This window comes from Bombus bifarius, unplaced genomic scaffold, assembly GCF_011952205.1.
Source record: "Bombus bifarius isolate JDL3187 unplaced genomic scaffold, Bbif_JDL3187 scf7180000007977, whole genome shotgun sequence".
In the NCBI taxonomy this organism is placed as follows: domain Eukaryota; kingdom Metazoa; phylum Arthropoda; class Insecta; order Hymenoptera; family Apidae; genus Bombus; species Bombus bifarius.
Window position 1 is genome coordinate 5,612,008 of NW_022884362.1, and position 17,263 is coordinate 5,629,270.

The following is a 17,263-nucleotide window of genomic DNA, read 5'->3' on the forward strand; positions in this document are numbered from 1 at the left end:
TCCTGTCCATCATCATGTCTTACGTTTATTCGCCGTCTGCATATACACACGTGAAATGACATCAAACGTCTACTTGGTTGTACTCGTTTTTTTTTTCTTTAACTCTAGACAGTTAGTCGCTTGCCTTCTGTGTTTTACTTTAAAATACTTGCAAATTGTATCGTCTACATTCGCGCGTGCCGCCGCGGTAGTTACACGAATCTGTATCTGCGTGAGTGTGTTATGTGAGTTAATGTGCCTCCGGTGGTCGTTTACGTATGCAAGAATCGTTTACGGTGCAGTTCGTTTACGTGGACGCAAAAGGGTAAAAAAGGAACGGCCTGATCGACAGATAGTTTCACCGCCTTACTTGGCCGTTCCGATTTCTACGATCGATCGCGTGTTGTATTACAGGAAGAGCCGAATCGAGCCTGGCGTCAGTCGCAACGACATCTCGTCTTGCCGAAAACGGAAGAAAAATCGCGTGATAAGTGTCGTTCCTGTTTAATCTCGGGCTCGATCGTTCTTCGAACACGAATGTTCTCCTGACGCGACGTGGAATGTACAGGAAATGTTCCGAGACTGAAATCGGTTGTTCGATCCTTTTCGTTAGCGCAGAGTAAAAAGAAAATTCGACAATCTTCTTTGTACTTCGGCTCGACGATTCCTCCAAATGGATCAAAATCTAGTCGTGCTAAATAATACTCGAGGATCGTATTTCGAGATACACAGCACTTGTCAATGTATCTTGTGATTAATTTTAATAATATCAACTAATTTTTCGATTTATTAGATTGCCACGATTTCTTTTCGTCGAGAGAAATCGCTACGAGATTTGAAATATCCTTCTCCGTTCGATTAATCGAGGGAAATGTTGCGTGTGGGTCATCGAAACGCAAATTCCTCGAGTTTTTGGTTGATCGTATGACAAATACCATGATATTTCTACGCGATGCAAGTGAGAAACAGTGAGAGGATGAAATAGTGGCGGGACGAGAATTGAGAAATGGCAGGTCTTGTTGGATTTTCGCCACGGGTCGTGCGAGTCCTCCACGATCGATCCCTGCGCTCCGCGTTAGCCAACGTACGCGAACGATCGTCTCTTGGTGTAGACTCTACGGTAGAAAGTGAAACGAGACCGTGTTCTTGGTGAAAATAGGAAGGGGAGATTCGCGGGAACACAAGAGCCTTTTTTTTTTCTCCTCTCTCGTTCGTGTTCGACGACGAACACACGCTCTTCATAGAAATTGTGCAACGTTGGTTCTCGGTGATTCTCGACGTATGTGATACTCGCGGCGGTATTCTACTTCGTTCTCTAGGAAAAAAGGAAAGGAACGAACTGGTCGATCTGTCCGTTCGGTGCTACTTGATGCGTTTTTGTACTTTCTTCTCGGTCTTCTCGATCTTGTCCCCTCTCTTTTCTTTTCGAAGCTTTTTCGTCCGTAGTCGTACCACTTCTTTTCCCCGTTAGTACGTTCTTCTCGTTCGTTAGGCCCCAAGAAGTGACCGCAAAAGGTGTAAAAAGATTCGTGAGTTTAAGTTCCGTCATAGTCGTGTGGCGGTGGTGCGTGATGATGCAGGTGGACATGTGGCGGCAGTTCCACTGTGGGAACACCCAGGCTGCTTCTCTGTAACAGCAAAATTGTGTTCGATATAGTATCGTGTCTTTTGCTTTATCTCTTTATCTAATTAGAAGAGATCGTGATGCGGATTTAAGATCGAGACTGTACGAGATCGTTCGAAGAATAATTAGCGTATCGATCGGCGTTAAACCTTCGCGGAGTATTTTCATATATGACTTGTCGTCTTTGTAAAAGCAACGAACCTGCGATCTCATCCCATTCAAGGGGGTGGCAGTGGGGTTGTCCGGTGTATAGCCGAGCACGTGCGTTGAGCATTTCTCGCAGGCGCGACGCCGCCGCGAGGACGCGTGGCAGCGCAACGCGCGACACAGTTCCCGCGCCATTTCCGAGCACAGGGATTCCTGATGCTGATTCGGTTGCTGTTGCGGCTGCTGTTGTTGCTGCTGTTGCGTCTGCTGTTGTTGCTGTTGCTGCACGGATTGCGAGATCCCTTGCAAAGAATCCGTGCAGATCGGCGTCGATACCGGAGCTCTCTGCGTTTCGAATTTAGCAAATCAGAGAAGAAGACGATAAAGTCAAAGTGATTTTGAGGGAACACCTCGTGAAATCGATCGACGATCGATTCAGATAGTTCTGCTCGTTGATACGCGACACGGGTAACAGAAGCGGAAACGAAAAAACACGACGAACGTACGTAATCAAAGCGAATCGGTAATTTAAGCGAACGAGCAGGTTCGTTCCTCGATACTGCGCTGGCTATCGAACGGAAGGCGAGCAAAAAATGTTGCCAACAGCGCGCGCAATTACGAGCAGACGTTGAAAAAGAGAACGGTCAAAAGGGGAATCGAATTAAGCGGAGATAACGAAGTTTTCAACTGGAAAAAATGCAAAAATAACGGACCTTGGTCGTGGACTGAGCTTCGTGCGTTTGCAGTCGGCCGGCATGCTTCAATGAAGGATGAGTTCATGCTGCTTCGCGGAAAAATCCACGGTGGGCCACACAAAATGGAAAACAAAAGTGACAGAAAATTTCATGCAATCCTAAAGTTCATGCATCGCGCGTGTTCATCGCCTGGAAAAAAGTCTCTGTTTTCTCGCCATCTGTCCACGAATTGTCTTTTTATTGATACAATCCGTGACAGAGCGGAGAAAATTGATCTAATTTGTGATCGTAGAACGATATCCCGTGGAATATCAATGTCCACGATATCCTTATGCGTTTCCTCTTGTTTCTGATATTCGTTGTAGAAGAGAGATACTCACCCGTTCCGCCGGCATGTTTCTCCTGGTACTATAGCAGAACTCGAAAATCGCGATCAACACGGCGAACGCCAGGCCGCACAGCAGTACAACGAATACTCCACCTATAAGACAGCACAAGAAGTTTAACTTCCAGCAAATGTAAAAATTCATCGGTCCTGGTCGCCTACAGGACGCTGTTTCCTCGAATTGTTCGCTAACCCAAGAGGTGCGACGCGATTCGACTGAAGGCGGCGGCGATAGCAAGTCGAAACAGAGGAATAACGAGTTAGGAACATTGATATTCGGTGTTATCGAATATTAATGTTCAAATGCTACCAAAATATATAGAGTGTCTCGGAAGGAAACTGAATAAGTTTACAGATCTGTTTGACACATTATTCCGAAACAAAGCTCATAATGCACATATCGTACATGATATTTTTGAAAACGTATGAATCAGAGCCAAAAATATCATGCGTTGATAGATGCTATAATAATGCCGCGTCGATACTTTTTACGACCATTGTAAATGAAATTCTTTCAAAAATTACCTATATTATCCACTCCCAAGGAATTCGCCTTGCTCTCCTTGCCCTTCTCAGTCCTCATACAAGTATCACCGGGACTCTTCCACCATTTGTCGTACAGCATTTGGATTTCTCCCTTTTCCTGAAGCTCGAGGATTGCCAGAGATATCTTATCTCGCCATGGTGAGCCTACAAACAATACGAACCGTTACAATCATAGACAATCTATTCTATAAACATGGAAGAAGATAAAATTCACCCATTGGCGTAGCGATGCCGTATCCTTTGCTATCCAGAAGTCCGCCAATTTGGGTGAGATTGCAGTCCCTTTGCACGATGTAATCCAACATGGTCGACTCCATTAAGAAAGCGTAATCGCCTTGAAGAACCCTCTGGATCCCTTCTTCGTAAGTGGGCACGAACACGGATGGTTTCTTGTTCTCCATGAACCGCCACATCTTCTTGTACGTCTCGATCATCGAATCCTTTAGATCGTTCGCATTACTATCGCTTCGTACTATTGCAGATAATTATGGGAAATAACTGGAGAGATTGCTGCGATAAGGAGGCGCTCCACTTTCAAGTAATTTGAATAAAGTAACAAAAAGTAACTGAAAATTAATCGAAATTGAATTATTTCTTTCATACGTACTATAAGTTCATAGTCTACTAATACTCGTAGCAATCAATTTTCGCACATTTGCATATGGAACCTGTATCTTTCTCTCTTTTCCGATAAATACAGTTGAAATACTGGAGCTGTCCTCTTATCGCTGCAAAGTATTCAATTAACCCGAACGAGACTGATCTCTAACTAAAAGATTATTTCTAGCAATTGTCATCTTCGTGGGCGCATCTCCTTTTTATCTCGAAACCAATAACATTTTTTAATCTCAATTCTCCTTGGAATATTTCTTTTTATGTAATCTCATCTCCTTGACTGCTATTCCAATATTGGTTGACAGCAATATTAAATTGCTAATATCGACTGTTCCGCTGCTTCTAATTAAGGACGAACGATAAAGATGATTACCCTGAAGAAAGTCATGGTACTTCCGCTATCCAAGGTACCATAAGCGATGTCCGTCTGACCAGCGAGATCCTCCGCATTTTCAATGGGAGTGATCATCCTCTCGACCGTAAGGAACGCCGCCAGGTTGGCAGTATACGACGATATGATGATCAGCGTGAAGAACCACCATATGCCACCCACGATCCGCGTGCTCGTTGCCTGATCAAATTTATCAACTGCAATATCTTCAAGAAGCTATCAGACGGCTTTTACACCGGTTTAGTTAAGTTTATACCGTTTCGCGTTGAAAGTAGTAAAAACACAGAATATCGCCAAGTATTCCAGGGCTTTAAGTTTTATGAAAAGGCAAAGTAAAGTCGCGCATAGTGGCGTGATAAAAATTTTACGCCACCGCGCCGCGTGGATATTCGAGCAAAGCAACCTTCATCGATAAACTAGAGTCATCGTGGTTCCACCGCTGAGATTCTATTATCTCTGTGGCGCAATTTCGCTTCTCTAAGTCTCTAAGCGAAGGCTCGAAGCCCGGTTAATTCACTCCGCTTAATGAAACGGGCCGATCGCCATCGTTCCACGTCACGGCTAACCGAACAACGCAATGAGACTCCTTCGAGCTTCCTCTCCGGCGGACAGCTCGAAGATCGTTCTGGAATTCCAGGTTTTAGATGTATTTTCCCTTTTTGGTCAGCATCGTAGAAGGAAAAGGAAATTTCTGTAGAATATTCGCTCGCGATATAAAGTTGACAAAGCGCGATAAGAGGTTTGAGTATTTCCTCTTACGTGAGTCTGCCACGTTAATCTTTATTTGAAATAAAGTTGTGTCATTTCAGCGTAATCTTAATCACTCGCAGTACGAACGTCCATGTGAATCTAGGTTTTTAGGATAGTTATAAAAGAAACGCGTTAATTCGCGTAAAAATGTTGCTTTATCGCCTTAAGGTTTAACAAGAACTTTGTAAAACGAAACGTATTGTAACGAAAAGTTTGTAATATCGTTTAAAATTCCGTTTTAAACGTTACGACGAAACTATTGAAAATGATACATTTTCTTGTCTATTCTTCACTATTCGATATCCACCAGATTAAGAATAGAAAAATTATTGTCAACGCTGTTGTTACAGGATGATAATATTACAACAAAATTCGTATGTTAACAGCGTCATTTTTGAAATGGTAATTACGGAGCCTGGGACAAAGTTTTATTTCGCCCGACCATCACGGCCCATCGATTGGAATAGCGCGACAAAGACAACGGAACGCATCAGATATGTCGCATATTATGTTTTCTGGCCATCGACTCGATATTTGCGAGTGGTTTTTTTCGTACGAACAGGTTTTCGCAAAATAACATAAAACAGATCGTCGATTCGATGATATTCTCGTCGATCGATCCGTCCGGTTTCCCCTTGCGGCTATTCGTCAATGTTTTTCCACTCTATTAATATGCATGGGCATTTGAAAGAGCTGGCGCAAATATATAGCCAGAGAAGAGCTTAATAATCTGTTTAATTTAAATTGAGTTATTTGCACTGTAAATTTGGTAATTACGGTTGTCAATACCTTTGAAATAAAATTGTTGAAACTGTTCACGGTAGAATCTCACCCTCCATATACATGTCTACGTATGTAGGCATATTTGCGTGTTGTTTTCAAGGAATGGACATATCGTATTACGTTTATCGAAATAAATAAATGTATCGTAATGTATTTTTCAAAAAGTTTTGTTGCATGAATCAAATGAATATTATTCGTATGACTCGTACGATTGCATCGTGTTCAACATTACGTTTAATCAATTAATCAAACGACGAATGTATTTATTAGGTCATCCCAAAAGTCTCTTATAAGGAAATATTAGATGCACAACATTTTTTGTTTTATATTTGTTCTATTACTACTTTTGTTCTGTTACTACAAATTGAGTCATACATAATTCAATAAAACATAAAAAATGTTATACATCTATTACTTTTTTTATAAAACTAAAGAAGCTTTTAGGACAACCTAATATTTCCGGTAAAATTGGCCTCAAATAGTGAATTGTGCCTTCTTGACGAAACTTGAAAGAATTGAAAAATTATCATTAAACGAAGAAACATACAGACGCGAGACGTAGATATAAAAATGAAAATAAGCCGAACAACGATCTTCTAAAATCGTATCGAACAGTGTGTTAATTTTGCACGAAAATTACAGTGACATACCTTAGGGTTCAGATCGCTACCCTGCTGCATCAGAGTGCCAATGGTGAACCAAAAACTATTGGCCAGCGAGAATTGGTTCTCGACAAGTTCCGACTCTGTATGACAGGGATGAGGGTTGTTCCACTCGTACGGGCTGATCCTAGCAACCACGAACATCATCACCGAGACAAGGACGTACGCAGCCAGCACATACAGCCAGATTTGAATAGCCAGCGGGTTCATAAAGGAGAATAGTCGAGCTGGATGACTGGTCGGTACCTGTAAACGAACTTCATCTATCGTTTCGAATCGGATTATCAATCGAATCGAATCAAAAATCTACTGTACCCTCGAGCACGAATATTTTACAGAACTGGAATTATCTTTTGATTTATTCCTATTCTTCTTTATTTATTACAAAATCTTGCAACATCTGAAAAATCTTGAAAGCTCTGTGCATGCATCTTGACGCGCTACATATTTTTATATTTCTGCTCGTCTTTATATATTTTCATTTGTTTCATACTTATCATAAATGTATAAACATCCGCAATTTAGTCATAATATGCTCAGCAGTAACTTATCTTCCAGATTCAAAGTCCATTACATTGTATCATAATTTTCAATTGATAGTATCTCTTCGAGATCTTCGCTAGATGATAACGAAGATATTATCGATTAACCGTACAGATTACCAAGGAACTATATCACATTGTTATTAAACGTGAAAGTGCATGCATATCGATTTTCATTTCAATTGCTAGCCGGCAGGCCTAGCTCATAACGTCGCTGTAAATTCTGCCTAACTGGCGAGTTCATTATCGACCGAATGTGTAAACGTGTACCGTTTGCCAGGTCGAAATTGAAGAGCGCGGTATGTTTGTCGCTTCGCGTTTAATCTCGAGCAGTTTACCAGCTACTATTCTACAAAGAGCGATGAAAAAGTACGGCCGAATGTCACGAAACAGGGTTTTAGCATTCTAGAATTTTATTATGGTTCTTTGAATGTCGAGGTTCAGTGTAAATTTAACAGAAACGATTTTTAATTAAAACCACGTAAAAGTAAGGAAGATTTCAGTTTGATCGAAGTTTCGAATTTAAATTTGCATCAGGAACAATTTTATAATCATAGTTTAAGCATCGAAATCGCAATTTCTATCCGCTTCGAGTCTTTCCATCTCGTATCTTGCACGTTCCACCGGTTCTTCTTTCGATTTTCTACGAACTATTGAAGGAGACACTTTGTTCGATCCTTCGACAACTGTTCGATTTTAAATCGGTTAATTCCGCTTACGAAACTGTAAGAGCTGTAACGAGCGTTCCACAGACTGGCTTGTATTCTTTCTTCGATCCAGTAGAATGGCAAAGCAGGGAAGATCGTCGTCTCGGAGAATAATCTACTCTCCTTAGTCTTCGTTCATCTCGTTTGCTTTATGTTCGGTGCTTTCTTTTCATTGATGAATTGTTTCAGTTAACTCGAGTTTCTATTGCTTTCCACATGAACTCTTTCCTTTCCATTCACTTTTTACACTTCCATTCCTTTCCTTTGACGAGCGATACAAAAAATTGTGTCTTGTTTTACCTAAGGCTTGAACGTTCAAAGTACAGAGGGAAGTTTCGACTTGGACGAAATGCTTAGACGACAATTAACTTGTTACGTCGCGTAACACGCTACCCGGCCGAGGCCACACACCGCGGGCAATGTGGCAACCAGATGTCTTCGGATACTGGCAGCGTATCCTCCACAGTTTCAAGTACCTTCCATAAATCCCATAGATTTCCTAGGAAAGGTCCTTCAAACAAAACAAACATCTGGTTCGGAAGAATTTCCAAAGACTATTGTCTACCACGGCTTAACTAAGGAAAGTTGGTTTTTCGCACGTACGCTGCAACTGTCCTACCACTAACCACTTTCTCTCGAGGGCGGTTAAGACCCTTCGTTTAACCAATTAGAAACGAAGCCTATTCCCTCACTTTCCTAAATAACATAGACACCAACAAATCCGATGGTCCTGTGCGCTAGACACACCCATCCTTAGCTTTCCTCCGACACATCATCGTCTCCCAAGACGGTACTGATTTTACATCCTTCGAACGGTCAACATCCTTCGAGCGGGTATACACACCCGCAGATCAGTCACTCACTCATCTCGTACATACGCACCAGTGTAACTATCCTCGTTATAAGTTGTGGAATAAACGGTGAAATATAACTTACTCTACTGTGTCATATTCATTCAACCACCTCTGTTATCTTAACCGAAACAGGGGAACGACTACTTCGCGGCGTCGATTCACCGAATCGTAGCGAGAATTTACGCCTCTCGCTGACGCGTTTTCCTCGCGACCGCGTCTCTCCGCGAACGGTCGTAACAAACTGAATTCGTATTTTCCACGTTTTTCTAGTACAATGGTACAGTATCGGTCTGTCTAATTCGCGAGGCTGTAACGCATGGTGAAATTTTACTATTACGCGATTTTTTCCGTGTACCAAGTGGGATTTACGAGGTCTCGTACATTTATGCTCGCAACTGTGTTTGTCGGACTCGTTATGTTTGGCAGAAATTCAGAAACAGGACATAGTTTTGGAAATAGATCGTAGATGACTGATTGGATTATCGTGATTTCTAGACACGCGGCATTATCTGTTCGATTTATGATTTTTAAATGTAGCCAAATGTAGTCATCGTAGAAATATATCGTAGAAAATACTAAATATAGTTATAAAGAATTTATCCGAGGATTAAGAAGAAGGTGTAGGAAGATTGGCATTAAAGTTTCAACGAAAGTTAAAAAACTCTTGCATCGTCACGTAGCAATAAAATATTATTAAGTTAATGGCGCGAACGTCGAATCGATAAAGGTTCCGCTGGACCACGATGTCCTACCTTCTTTTCTTCGTTAAACGGTTTGGGAATAGACCGCAAGGAATTGTGCAACGCGCGTCTGCGGCAACAACAGATTGCAGTATCGTGGTAAGCGCTTTGACGCCGGAATCGCGGACCGTAGACGATCAATTACGATATCGAATAATTAAAGGACACCTCGACTGGGCACGCCGGCGACGCTGATTGCAATTAAGCGGTCGCATTACACTAATTAGAGAAGCTTCCTTCGTTCTACGCTGATTACATCCCGATATTGCGAAGATTCCCAAACCCCTTCTTCTCTTTGTCCCTCAATTGAAAAGAAACGAATGGATCGACGTTTAAAAGTTTTAAACGAGACCCGTGGATCGTTCCGTTGTTTCCTTCCGTTCAATGAGAAAATTCTCGATAGAATCGTTTTCAGTGATTGCGCGATAAAAATGTGCACGATCGAAGAAGTCGGTCGTATGCATAATAATAAGCAAATGGCTGTAAGTATTAAGCGCAAGTAATATTAAAAACAAATACTAGATTTCTTGTGCATGATCTTCCGTTGCTACTAGTTAGTAAATAGTGTTAAATCTTAAGTATTAGGTTGTCCGAAAAGTTTCTTTCGTTTCATAAGGTGATAATAGGTGAACAACAATTTCTGTTTTATATTATTTTATCGAATTTGAGATGCGATAGTAGTTATGGTGATAGTGCTATCGCACCTCAAATCGGTGATCCCGACGTGATTTACAGCGAAAGAGGTGGCCGTGATAGTGCCATTGAGATTTCAATCACCGCGATTCTAAGTATGTTTGTGAAATGGAAAATAATAACCAAGGAAGTTCAGCCAGTCAGATGGTCAGCACGCCTCCACTGCAGTCCACGAACACCACGGCATGGTTCGCCCTATTGGAGAGGCAATTCGAGGCAGCGGAGATCACGAACGACAAAATAGAGTTCGTGAGACTCTTGTCAAATATCTTGACAGTCGCCACCTACAGAACATCGTAGACATAATGACGAATTCCTCAGCCACGGGGCGATACGAGAAACTGAAATGTGAGCTCATTCGCGTATTAACCGATACAGACAGTGCTCGGGTAAAGAAGATGGTGGAAAGCGAAAAGATGGGCGACAGGAAGCTGTCTCAATTTTATCAGCACCTTAGAAAACTCGTTAGCCCCTCCACGCCCGATGATTTCATCCTCACGCTGTGGAGGAACCGACTACTCTACCCGCATCAGGCGCGTCCTTGCCGCAGTCGACGACACTAACCTGGAAAAGTTAATGCGGTCAGCGGGACCTTATAGCAGAGGAATTTGGAGATGATCACCAGCGTACTGCCCGAATAACGACGGTAATTGATCCACCAGTTCAAAACGTTGAAACGAATGAAACATGGCTCGCCCCTTTCAAAGCGTTAAGTGACCAAGTGAACCCCAACTGAGGGTCCAGATGAGTGTGCTGAGTTTCAATCATCGTGCGGTGTGGGTGGGCGTTTATAGCGTACGGTCGTAGGCCTCCGTTCGTCTTTAGTATGACGTGCAGAGATGATGTCCATGGACTTTTCGTTGGCTTCATCACTCCTGGCTCGATCATTGTCTCGTATCCTGTCAGCTGCTTGCGTCTGTCAAAGGTGAGGCGTCGAGGTTTGCCGAAGATGGAAGGGCCGTTTTCCATGTTCGTCGTAGCGATAGGTCCAGATTGTACACAGTCTTAGATTCGCGATGATCGAAGTCTCGGTAGTGCTCTCACAGTAACACAACACCTTTTTCGCTGCAGATCACGTCGAGGTCACACCAATTTGAGGTGCGATAGTAGTCGGTAATAGAGCTGATGATGCTGGGTGTAGATATCTCTGAGGGGTTAACTGCTGCTTTTTCTTCTCATTTAGATGTCGTGGAAGAAAAATCGGACTACGGGCACCGGGATTTGAACCCGGGTCCCGAACGTCGTAACCTAAGGCGCTAACCACTGCGCTGCCGTCGTCCGGTCGTATTTGCTGTTGAGTGCCGCCACAAATTAGGTATGATCCATTTCGTTCTATTTCTATTATTATGTTCGCGCGTAATTCAATAAACTAATATAAAACTGTTAGAATTTAATCTTGGAATTAGGATTAATATTCTGTGGAAGACACAATGTTTATGTTGAAATAATATAATGTGATATTTATTAAACAATTATTTCGAGAGTTATAAATGTGCGTTCTGGAATGTAGACAGTTGGCTAGTTATTCACAGACTAACTGCCTTAGTGACCTGTGGCGCTTGTAAAGATTTTGAACCCCCACTCTCTGTAATGAGTGTGACCTGAGTAGATGTCTGTGTAACGTCACATGCCACGGAACCTTCTAGCAGCTTCTCGATACAAAGCGCTACGCTGTCAAGGCGCTACACCGACGTGCCCAATGTTCCATCCATATCCTTACGTTTCTTCCGCCGAGTTCTCAGAAGAGCATGCACGCGCCAGCCGCCGCGGTACATCTAACGAACGTACGCTAGTGGGGATGGCGCTGGGCAACGAATGGAAGAATCTGTACGATCAAACACTCTATCCGCATGCGACTGATATCGTTGTATTCCAACAAAAACAAAAAACATTGTGCGTGTATTATATCCTTATAAAACGAAAGAAACTTTTCGGACAACCTAATATTTAAATACTATTTCTAGCAAATACTTCGTCTCTTACGCATACAGGTTCGGGTATTTAGTTGAAAAGTCACCAACGAAAGCTTCCATTTGCCTTTGCGCATTTCCAATGTCATCCTTGCAAGTTAAGGATTTAATAAGGAGTCAACTTGGAAATTCTTTGCTTTAGAATAATTTAGAATATTTATTTTATTATTTTAGAATATTTAGAATACCCTTTACCGTGTAATCCGCTAATTGTTGTAGAATTATAAAGAAAATGAAAAGGTTGATGAAAATATCTGAACATTACCTTAGGCGACATGACCACACACAATGGGCTATCTTGATTGTTATATGAAATAAGAAATTTTGTACAAATGAGAACCGCTATTCCAGAACAGCTTGTTTTCCACAATACGCGATAAAAGAATAATCTTCGTTCTCGGCGTATTTGCTCGCTGGAGAAAGTAACTCGAAGGGAGAAAATTTGCTGGCAATTAACGTGGTCGTGCTATGAATTAGCAAGAACAACGGCAACAATAAAAACCGTGCGAATAACGATTTCATTCGTGATTCGAATACTACCAGTGGCGTATACCGTGTTATTTACGAGCAACGAGTTTGTACCAAGCCAAAAGGAGGGGAAAAAAAAGAAAGGTATCTTCACTTTGCTTTGAAACAAGCAAACACGGCGGTGAAATTGAAACAAGCTGCAGCAAAATATTAATTTCCATGGCGAATGTGAAACGAAATTAATTAAATTTCCTATCGTTTAAAAAGCTAGCAAAGTTAAGCGATTAAGCATGCTGTTTATAGCGAGTTATGGCGTCCGAGAATTGGAAATAAATGCTTTCTTTTATTTCCTCGTTTCTTGTTATCTGATAACGTCTCTTAATATGAAACTTCTATGAACATGAAATAAAATGTTAACAAAGACAAGTTCATTTTTGGTAGGTTTAGTTTTTGCAAATGTACATGTGGCATAATTCATTTTTGAAAGAGACTAAACAACGTGTAAAAAATAAGAATTTGCAGCGGCACTCGACAGTAAACTTTCCAACGGTTTCTGGCTCGTGGCTCGCTACACAAAGACCTTATTCTTCGGATAAGATGATTGCCAGATGTCGATACATCTTCACGATATATTTGAGCTATCTTAAGGACCCGCTATAAATCTTAGGATTTATTTAGCTAACGAACAAATAGTCTTTGTCTTAACAGTCCCTAAATCTATCACCTACTACGGGAATATACGGGAAATCTGTTTTTCTTACGTACGATGCCTCTCGCTAGTAACTTTCTCTCGAGGGCGGTTAGCATCCTTCTTCAACCACCAACATAGAAATTAACCAATTAACAGCAACGTCCATTTCCCTCACTTTCCGAACGAAGGCTTTCCTCGATGAATCCGATGATCTCGTATCCTTAGACACACCCTATCATAGTTTTCCCCACCCCATGCAGCATCATCGTGACGGAAAGTCAGTCGTTAGACGTCAGTCAGAGTCGATAGTTGGTAGTTGGCAGTAATAGTTGACCCGAGTTTCTCGGCATCGTAAGCAATCATCATCCGAACTTGTATCGCTAATGTAACCGCTAATAGTAATCGCGAGTTCTACGCCAAGTAGAACATATAAGTACATATAGCGTATCTATTAATAAATATATCTTGTTAACTATACCCGAGTGTTTTTTCCGCACCTGTCACGACCTATCCACCTCAGGTTTATAAATAAAGTAAAAAATATTTACACTCGACATAAATTTTGGTATATTATACAAAAGAGTCATAACTACATAAGAGTAAAAAAATCACATTATACGAAATGTTGTTGTAAAATTAGTGCGTTGTATGTGAAGATGAATATTATTATTATTATTGCTCTACACGTTAAGAAATCGTTATTTAACCAAAAATGATTTATACATCTTATCTAAACAAAATTTGGAAACTGTATAAAGATTTTTTCTATGTAACTGTAAATGTCAAAAAGATTTTCAATTCGAGCAACGAATTAAATTGTCTTCTAAAGTGAACACGATAACAAACTTCTTCATTTTAAGTTCAAATCAATTATGAAATAATTCTAATAAATCTAATGAATCATAAATATAAATCAAATATTATGGAAAATTGTATGTTACTTGATTTTGGCGACGAAATAAAGAAGTATGGAAAAATACGATAGAAAAGGGAAAGAGGTGAAAGATCGAGAAGCGAGAAGTGGAACTGACACGGTCGTTCTGTAAATTTGGCCCAATTGAGAAACGGCCGATTGGGTTTTCCATCGTTAGCCGGCAAATAAAAGACAAAACGTGGAACGAGGCTGAAACTGAACGAAGCACGATCGTCTAGAAAATTTTATATAGGAGTCGCGACGCTCGTTTGTCTTTCTTGCTGTCGTTACTGTCGTTGTTGTTCTTCCATGATACGCACACTAAAAAGCTGGCTTTACATTAGTTCAGTCGCTGAGCCAAGCGATTACATTCCAGTTGTTTGACTGGAAATCGATCAATGTTATGGTCTGTGTTATTCCAAATTTTTTTTTATCGTTTAAAGTGGTAGATTGTAATAGATACACTGTACTACGTGTCAATTAGTATCGAATATCGAGATGTTTAGATGATTCCAGTAATGCTGGAGTGTTGTGTTCTCGATGCTGGGAGTAAACATCGGATAGTAGAATAGACTTCCGAATCATCGAGTCGTTGGGCTGGTTTGCTTATTGGAATGACGTCCCTGTAATGGCACGAGAACATTGTTTCCATCATTCCAACAACGACCCTGTGCTGGATTGGATCACCGGACTGGAATGCCACTAGACCAATGTAAACCCAGCATTGTTCGCTGAGTCAATGTTGTGAATTTCTAACATCGTTTCTGCGAGAATTTTCGGTTTATCGAAGTGCCTGATTTATTTCCTGATTTATTATGAGGTAAATAATGGTTTCTTCGTTAAGAATGCATTGGAAGTGGAATTTTTTTTTTATGAAGAATCAGCAATAAAATACGAGGAGCAGAAATCTAATAATAATTCCTACAAACATCTATTCATTCAGCTCACAAATAACGCTGTTTTCGTTGGCAGATGCATCAGGTGAAGATAATCAACTATCTGTCAGTAATTAATCAGTGATGAATTTCTTCACACAAATAGAATTTTTTACCATTTTTCCATCACGTACACTTTCGCACTATTACTATTTCACCACTCAACCGTAATTCAAAAGTACATTCGACACATTTTGTTAGCAAACTGGATCACCCGTTATTCGCAAAAAAACCAACTCAACAAAAGAAATATCGTTCCAAGCGATCGACTTAACAGAAAAGGTCATGGAATCGGCTGGTCAAACGGAAATCGAATTTCTCGCTCGACCGGATCTCCGGCTAATCGAATGTTTCGAGTGCCATCATCCGCGGGTCTAATTAGCACGTGGCACCACGTGGTGTGACCTGTCACGCCAATTTCTCACGCGTCGCGAAATAATAATCGCCGCTTGAACACGCACCACGCGAATATTTATTCATTTGGGACGCGTTCACGAGGAGCTCAATTCGATCGCGCCGATTTGATCAGCGATTCTTTCCAGCTATATGAATCATATCTATGTATGTGCATTGTACATGTACGAGCGTAGATCGATTCGAAATGCGGCTCGAGCCGGACGACACATCACCGGAAACGATACACGTTACGTTTTGGTCGATTGACGCGGCTTCTGTTCCGTGTCGCGAGTAAAATTGAAAAGCGTGTTAAGGCTGCTCCGTAGTCTCACTGAAATCGATCGATCGTTCAAGGTCGTTTTCTCCAACAATGCTACAGTTTAATTTTAAGAGTATTTTAAGGATATGATCTGGTTTCAGCGGTGATTTGTACCACAAATTTCTGAAATTCATAAAACAAACGAAAGAAGATAAGGTGGAAGACCAGTTGAAAATTAACATATGGTTTGGTCAGTTAATTGTAGATAAACAACGTTGAGATTGGAGAATAACGTCGTTTAAAAATATGCTATTTATAATTTTCCATGAAAACACAAGTATTTTAATACGCTCGCAGTGACGAAAGGAGAACCGAAAAAGTAAAAAAAAAGAGAGGGTGAATTACAAGGTATTTTAATGTACAGATATAACTTTCAGGTTGTCGTACTGCAACTGGGAAAGCAATAAAAGGTTCACGCGAGTTTACTTTTGCCGTTCGTTCTCGTTTCCAAGTTATGGCTGTTTCTGCGTTTTAGTAGCCTTTCCGTGACGATGTCGTCTTTTAGCGGCTATTCGTTCTTTAATCGAGAGAACAAACTAATACGGATGTTACAAATTTCCAACTTTATATGATGAAAAGGCAAAAAAAAAAAAGAAATCACAAATACAGAAATTAATACGTATTTAATTAAATGGTCAGAGCAAGGTAAATGTTATAGTCGAGAAATGTGCTAGTCGCGAGATCAATTTAAACAGCCAGAGATACAAAGGCATGGAGAAAAAAGTCAGATTAACCAGCGAATGGTAGTATAAGTGGCAGAATCGGAAATATGAATTTCCGGATGAGAATGAACGCGGTATCGAATCGAGCCGGATTAAACGAGTGTTTTATTTGGACCAGCGATTCTTTTAAGCGCGTTCGATCGCTCGTTTCCTCCAAAAAGGTAGATGGTATCCACAGATTAAGTAAATTGCAGATATTTACACATTTAAATAGATTTTTATATTTTCTTCTCTTTCTTTACATTTACATAAAGTAGAACAAAATTCTTAAAGGATCTTACCTTGAAGAGAATCGAAATTCCAAGGTTCATGAACGGTTTCGTAAAGTCGATCACGCTTTCGCGGGCGTAATTGATGGTCATCGAGCCGACTGCCAAGTCTGCTTTCTGCGAATAGAGACGAATACGTTCGATTAGTCGACGGAAACGAAGGAAACGACGTTGCTTCGGCAAAACTGAGGATATAATGTTTCGTAAATGCAATGCGGTTAGATACATGGATCTATACATTCTTTAAAAGAAAAATAAGTATGAAAGATGCTATATAACACGTAGAAACATAGATCAAAGTATCTAACCGTATTTCACGAAAATGTGATGGAATATATGGATTCATTTGCTGGCGGTTGTATTTGGTGGTTGTGTATCTCCTACCTTTCTCCATGTTCTTTCACGTTTCTGCATGTATCTGTATCTCCTAAATCTAATTTCCTATGTCTAATCGAAAGCAGTGAGAG

At 40.8% G+C, this 17,263-nt stretch overlaps 1 protein-coding gene across 7 annotated transcripts in view; it reads right to left on the reverse strand.

Annotated features, from left to right (window-relative positions):
* The window catches only part of LOC117204263 (glutamate receptor ionotropic, kainate 2), a 115,245-nt gene continuing 97,982 nt past the window's right edge, over positions 1–17,263 (reverse strand). For 6 of the 7 annotated variants that reach the window (XM_033441508.1, XM_033441506.1, XM_033441505.1 and 3 more), the window contains 8 exons: positions 16,809–16,913; positions 6,566–6,823; positions 4,365–4,562; positions 3,591–3,816; positions 3,356–3,520; positions 2,826–2,926; positions 1,805–2,095; positions 1–1,607 (listed from right to left, as the gene is read on the reverse strand). In XM_033441508.1, coding sequence (XP_033297399.1) covers positions 1,515–1,607; positions 1,805–2,095; positions 2,826–2,926; positions 3,356–3,520; positions 3,591–3,816; positions 4,365–4,562; positions 6,566–6,823; positions 16,809–16,913 — 1,437 coding nt within the window. In that variant the 3' untranslated portion in view covers positions 1–1,514. Of the gene's footprint in view, positions 1,608–1,804; positions 2,096–2,463; positions 2,532–2,825; positions 2,927–3,355; positions 3,521–3,590; positions 3,817–4,364; positions 4,563–6,565; positions 6,824–16,808; positions 16,914–17,263 lie in introns of those variants that run through there. The other variant, XM_033441507.1, reaches the window with a different exon arrangement.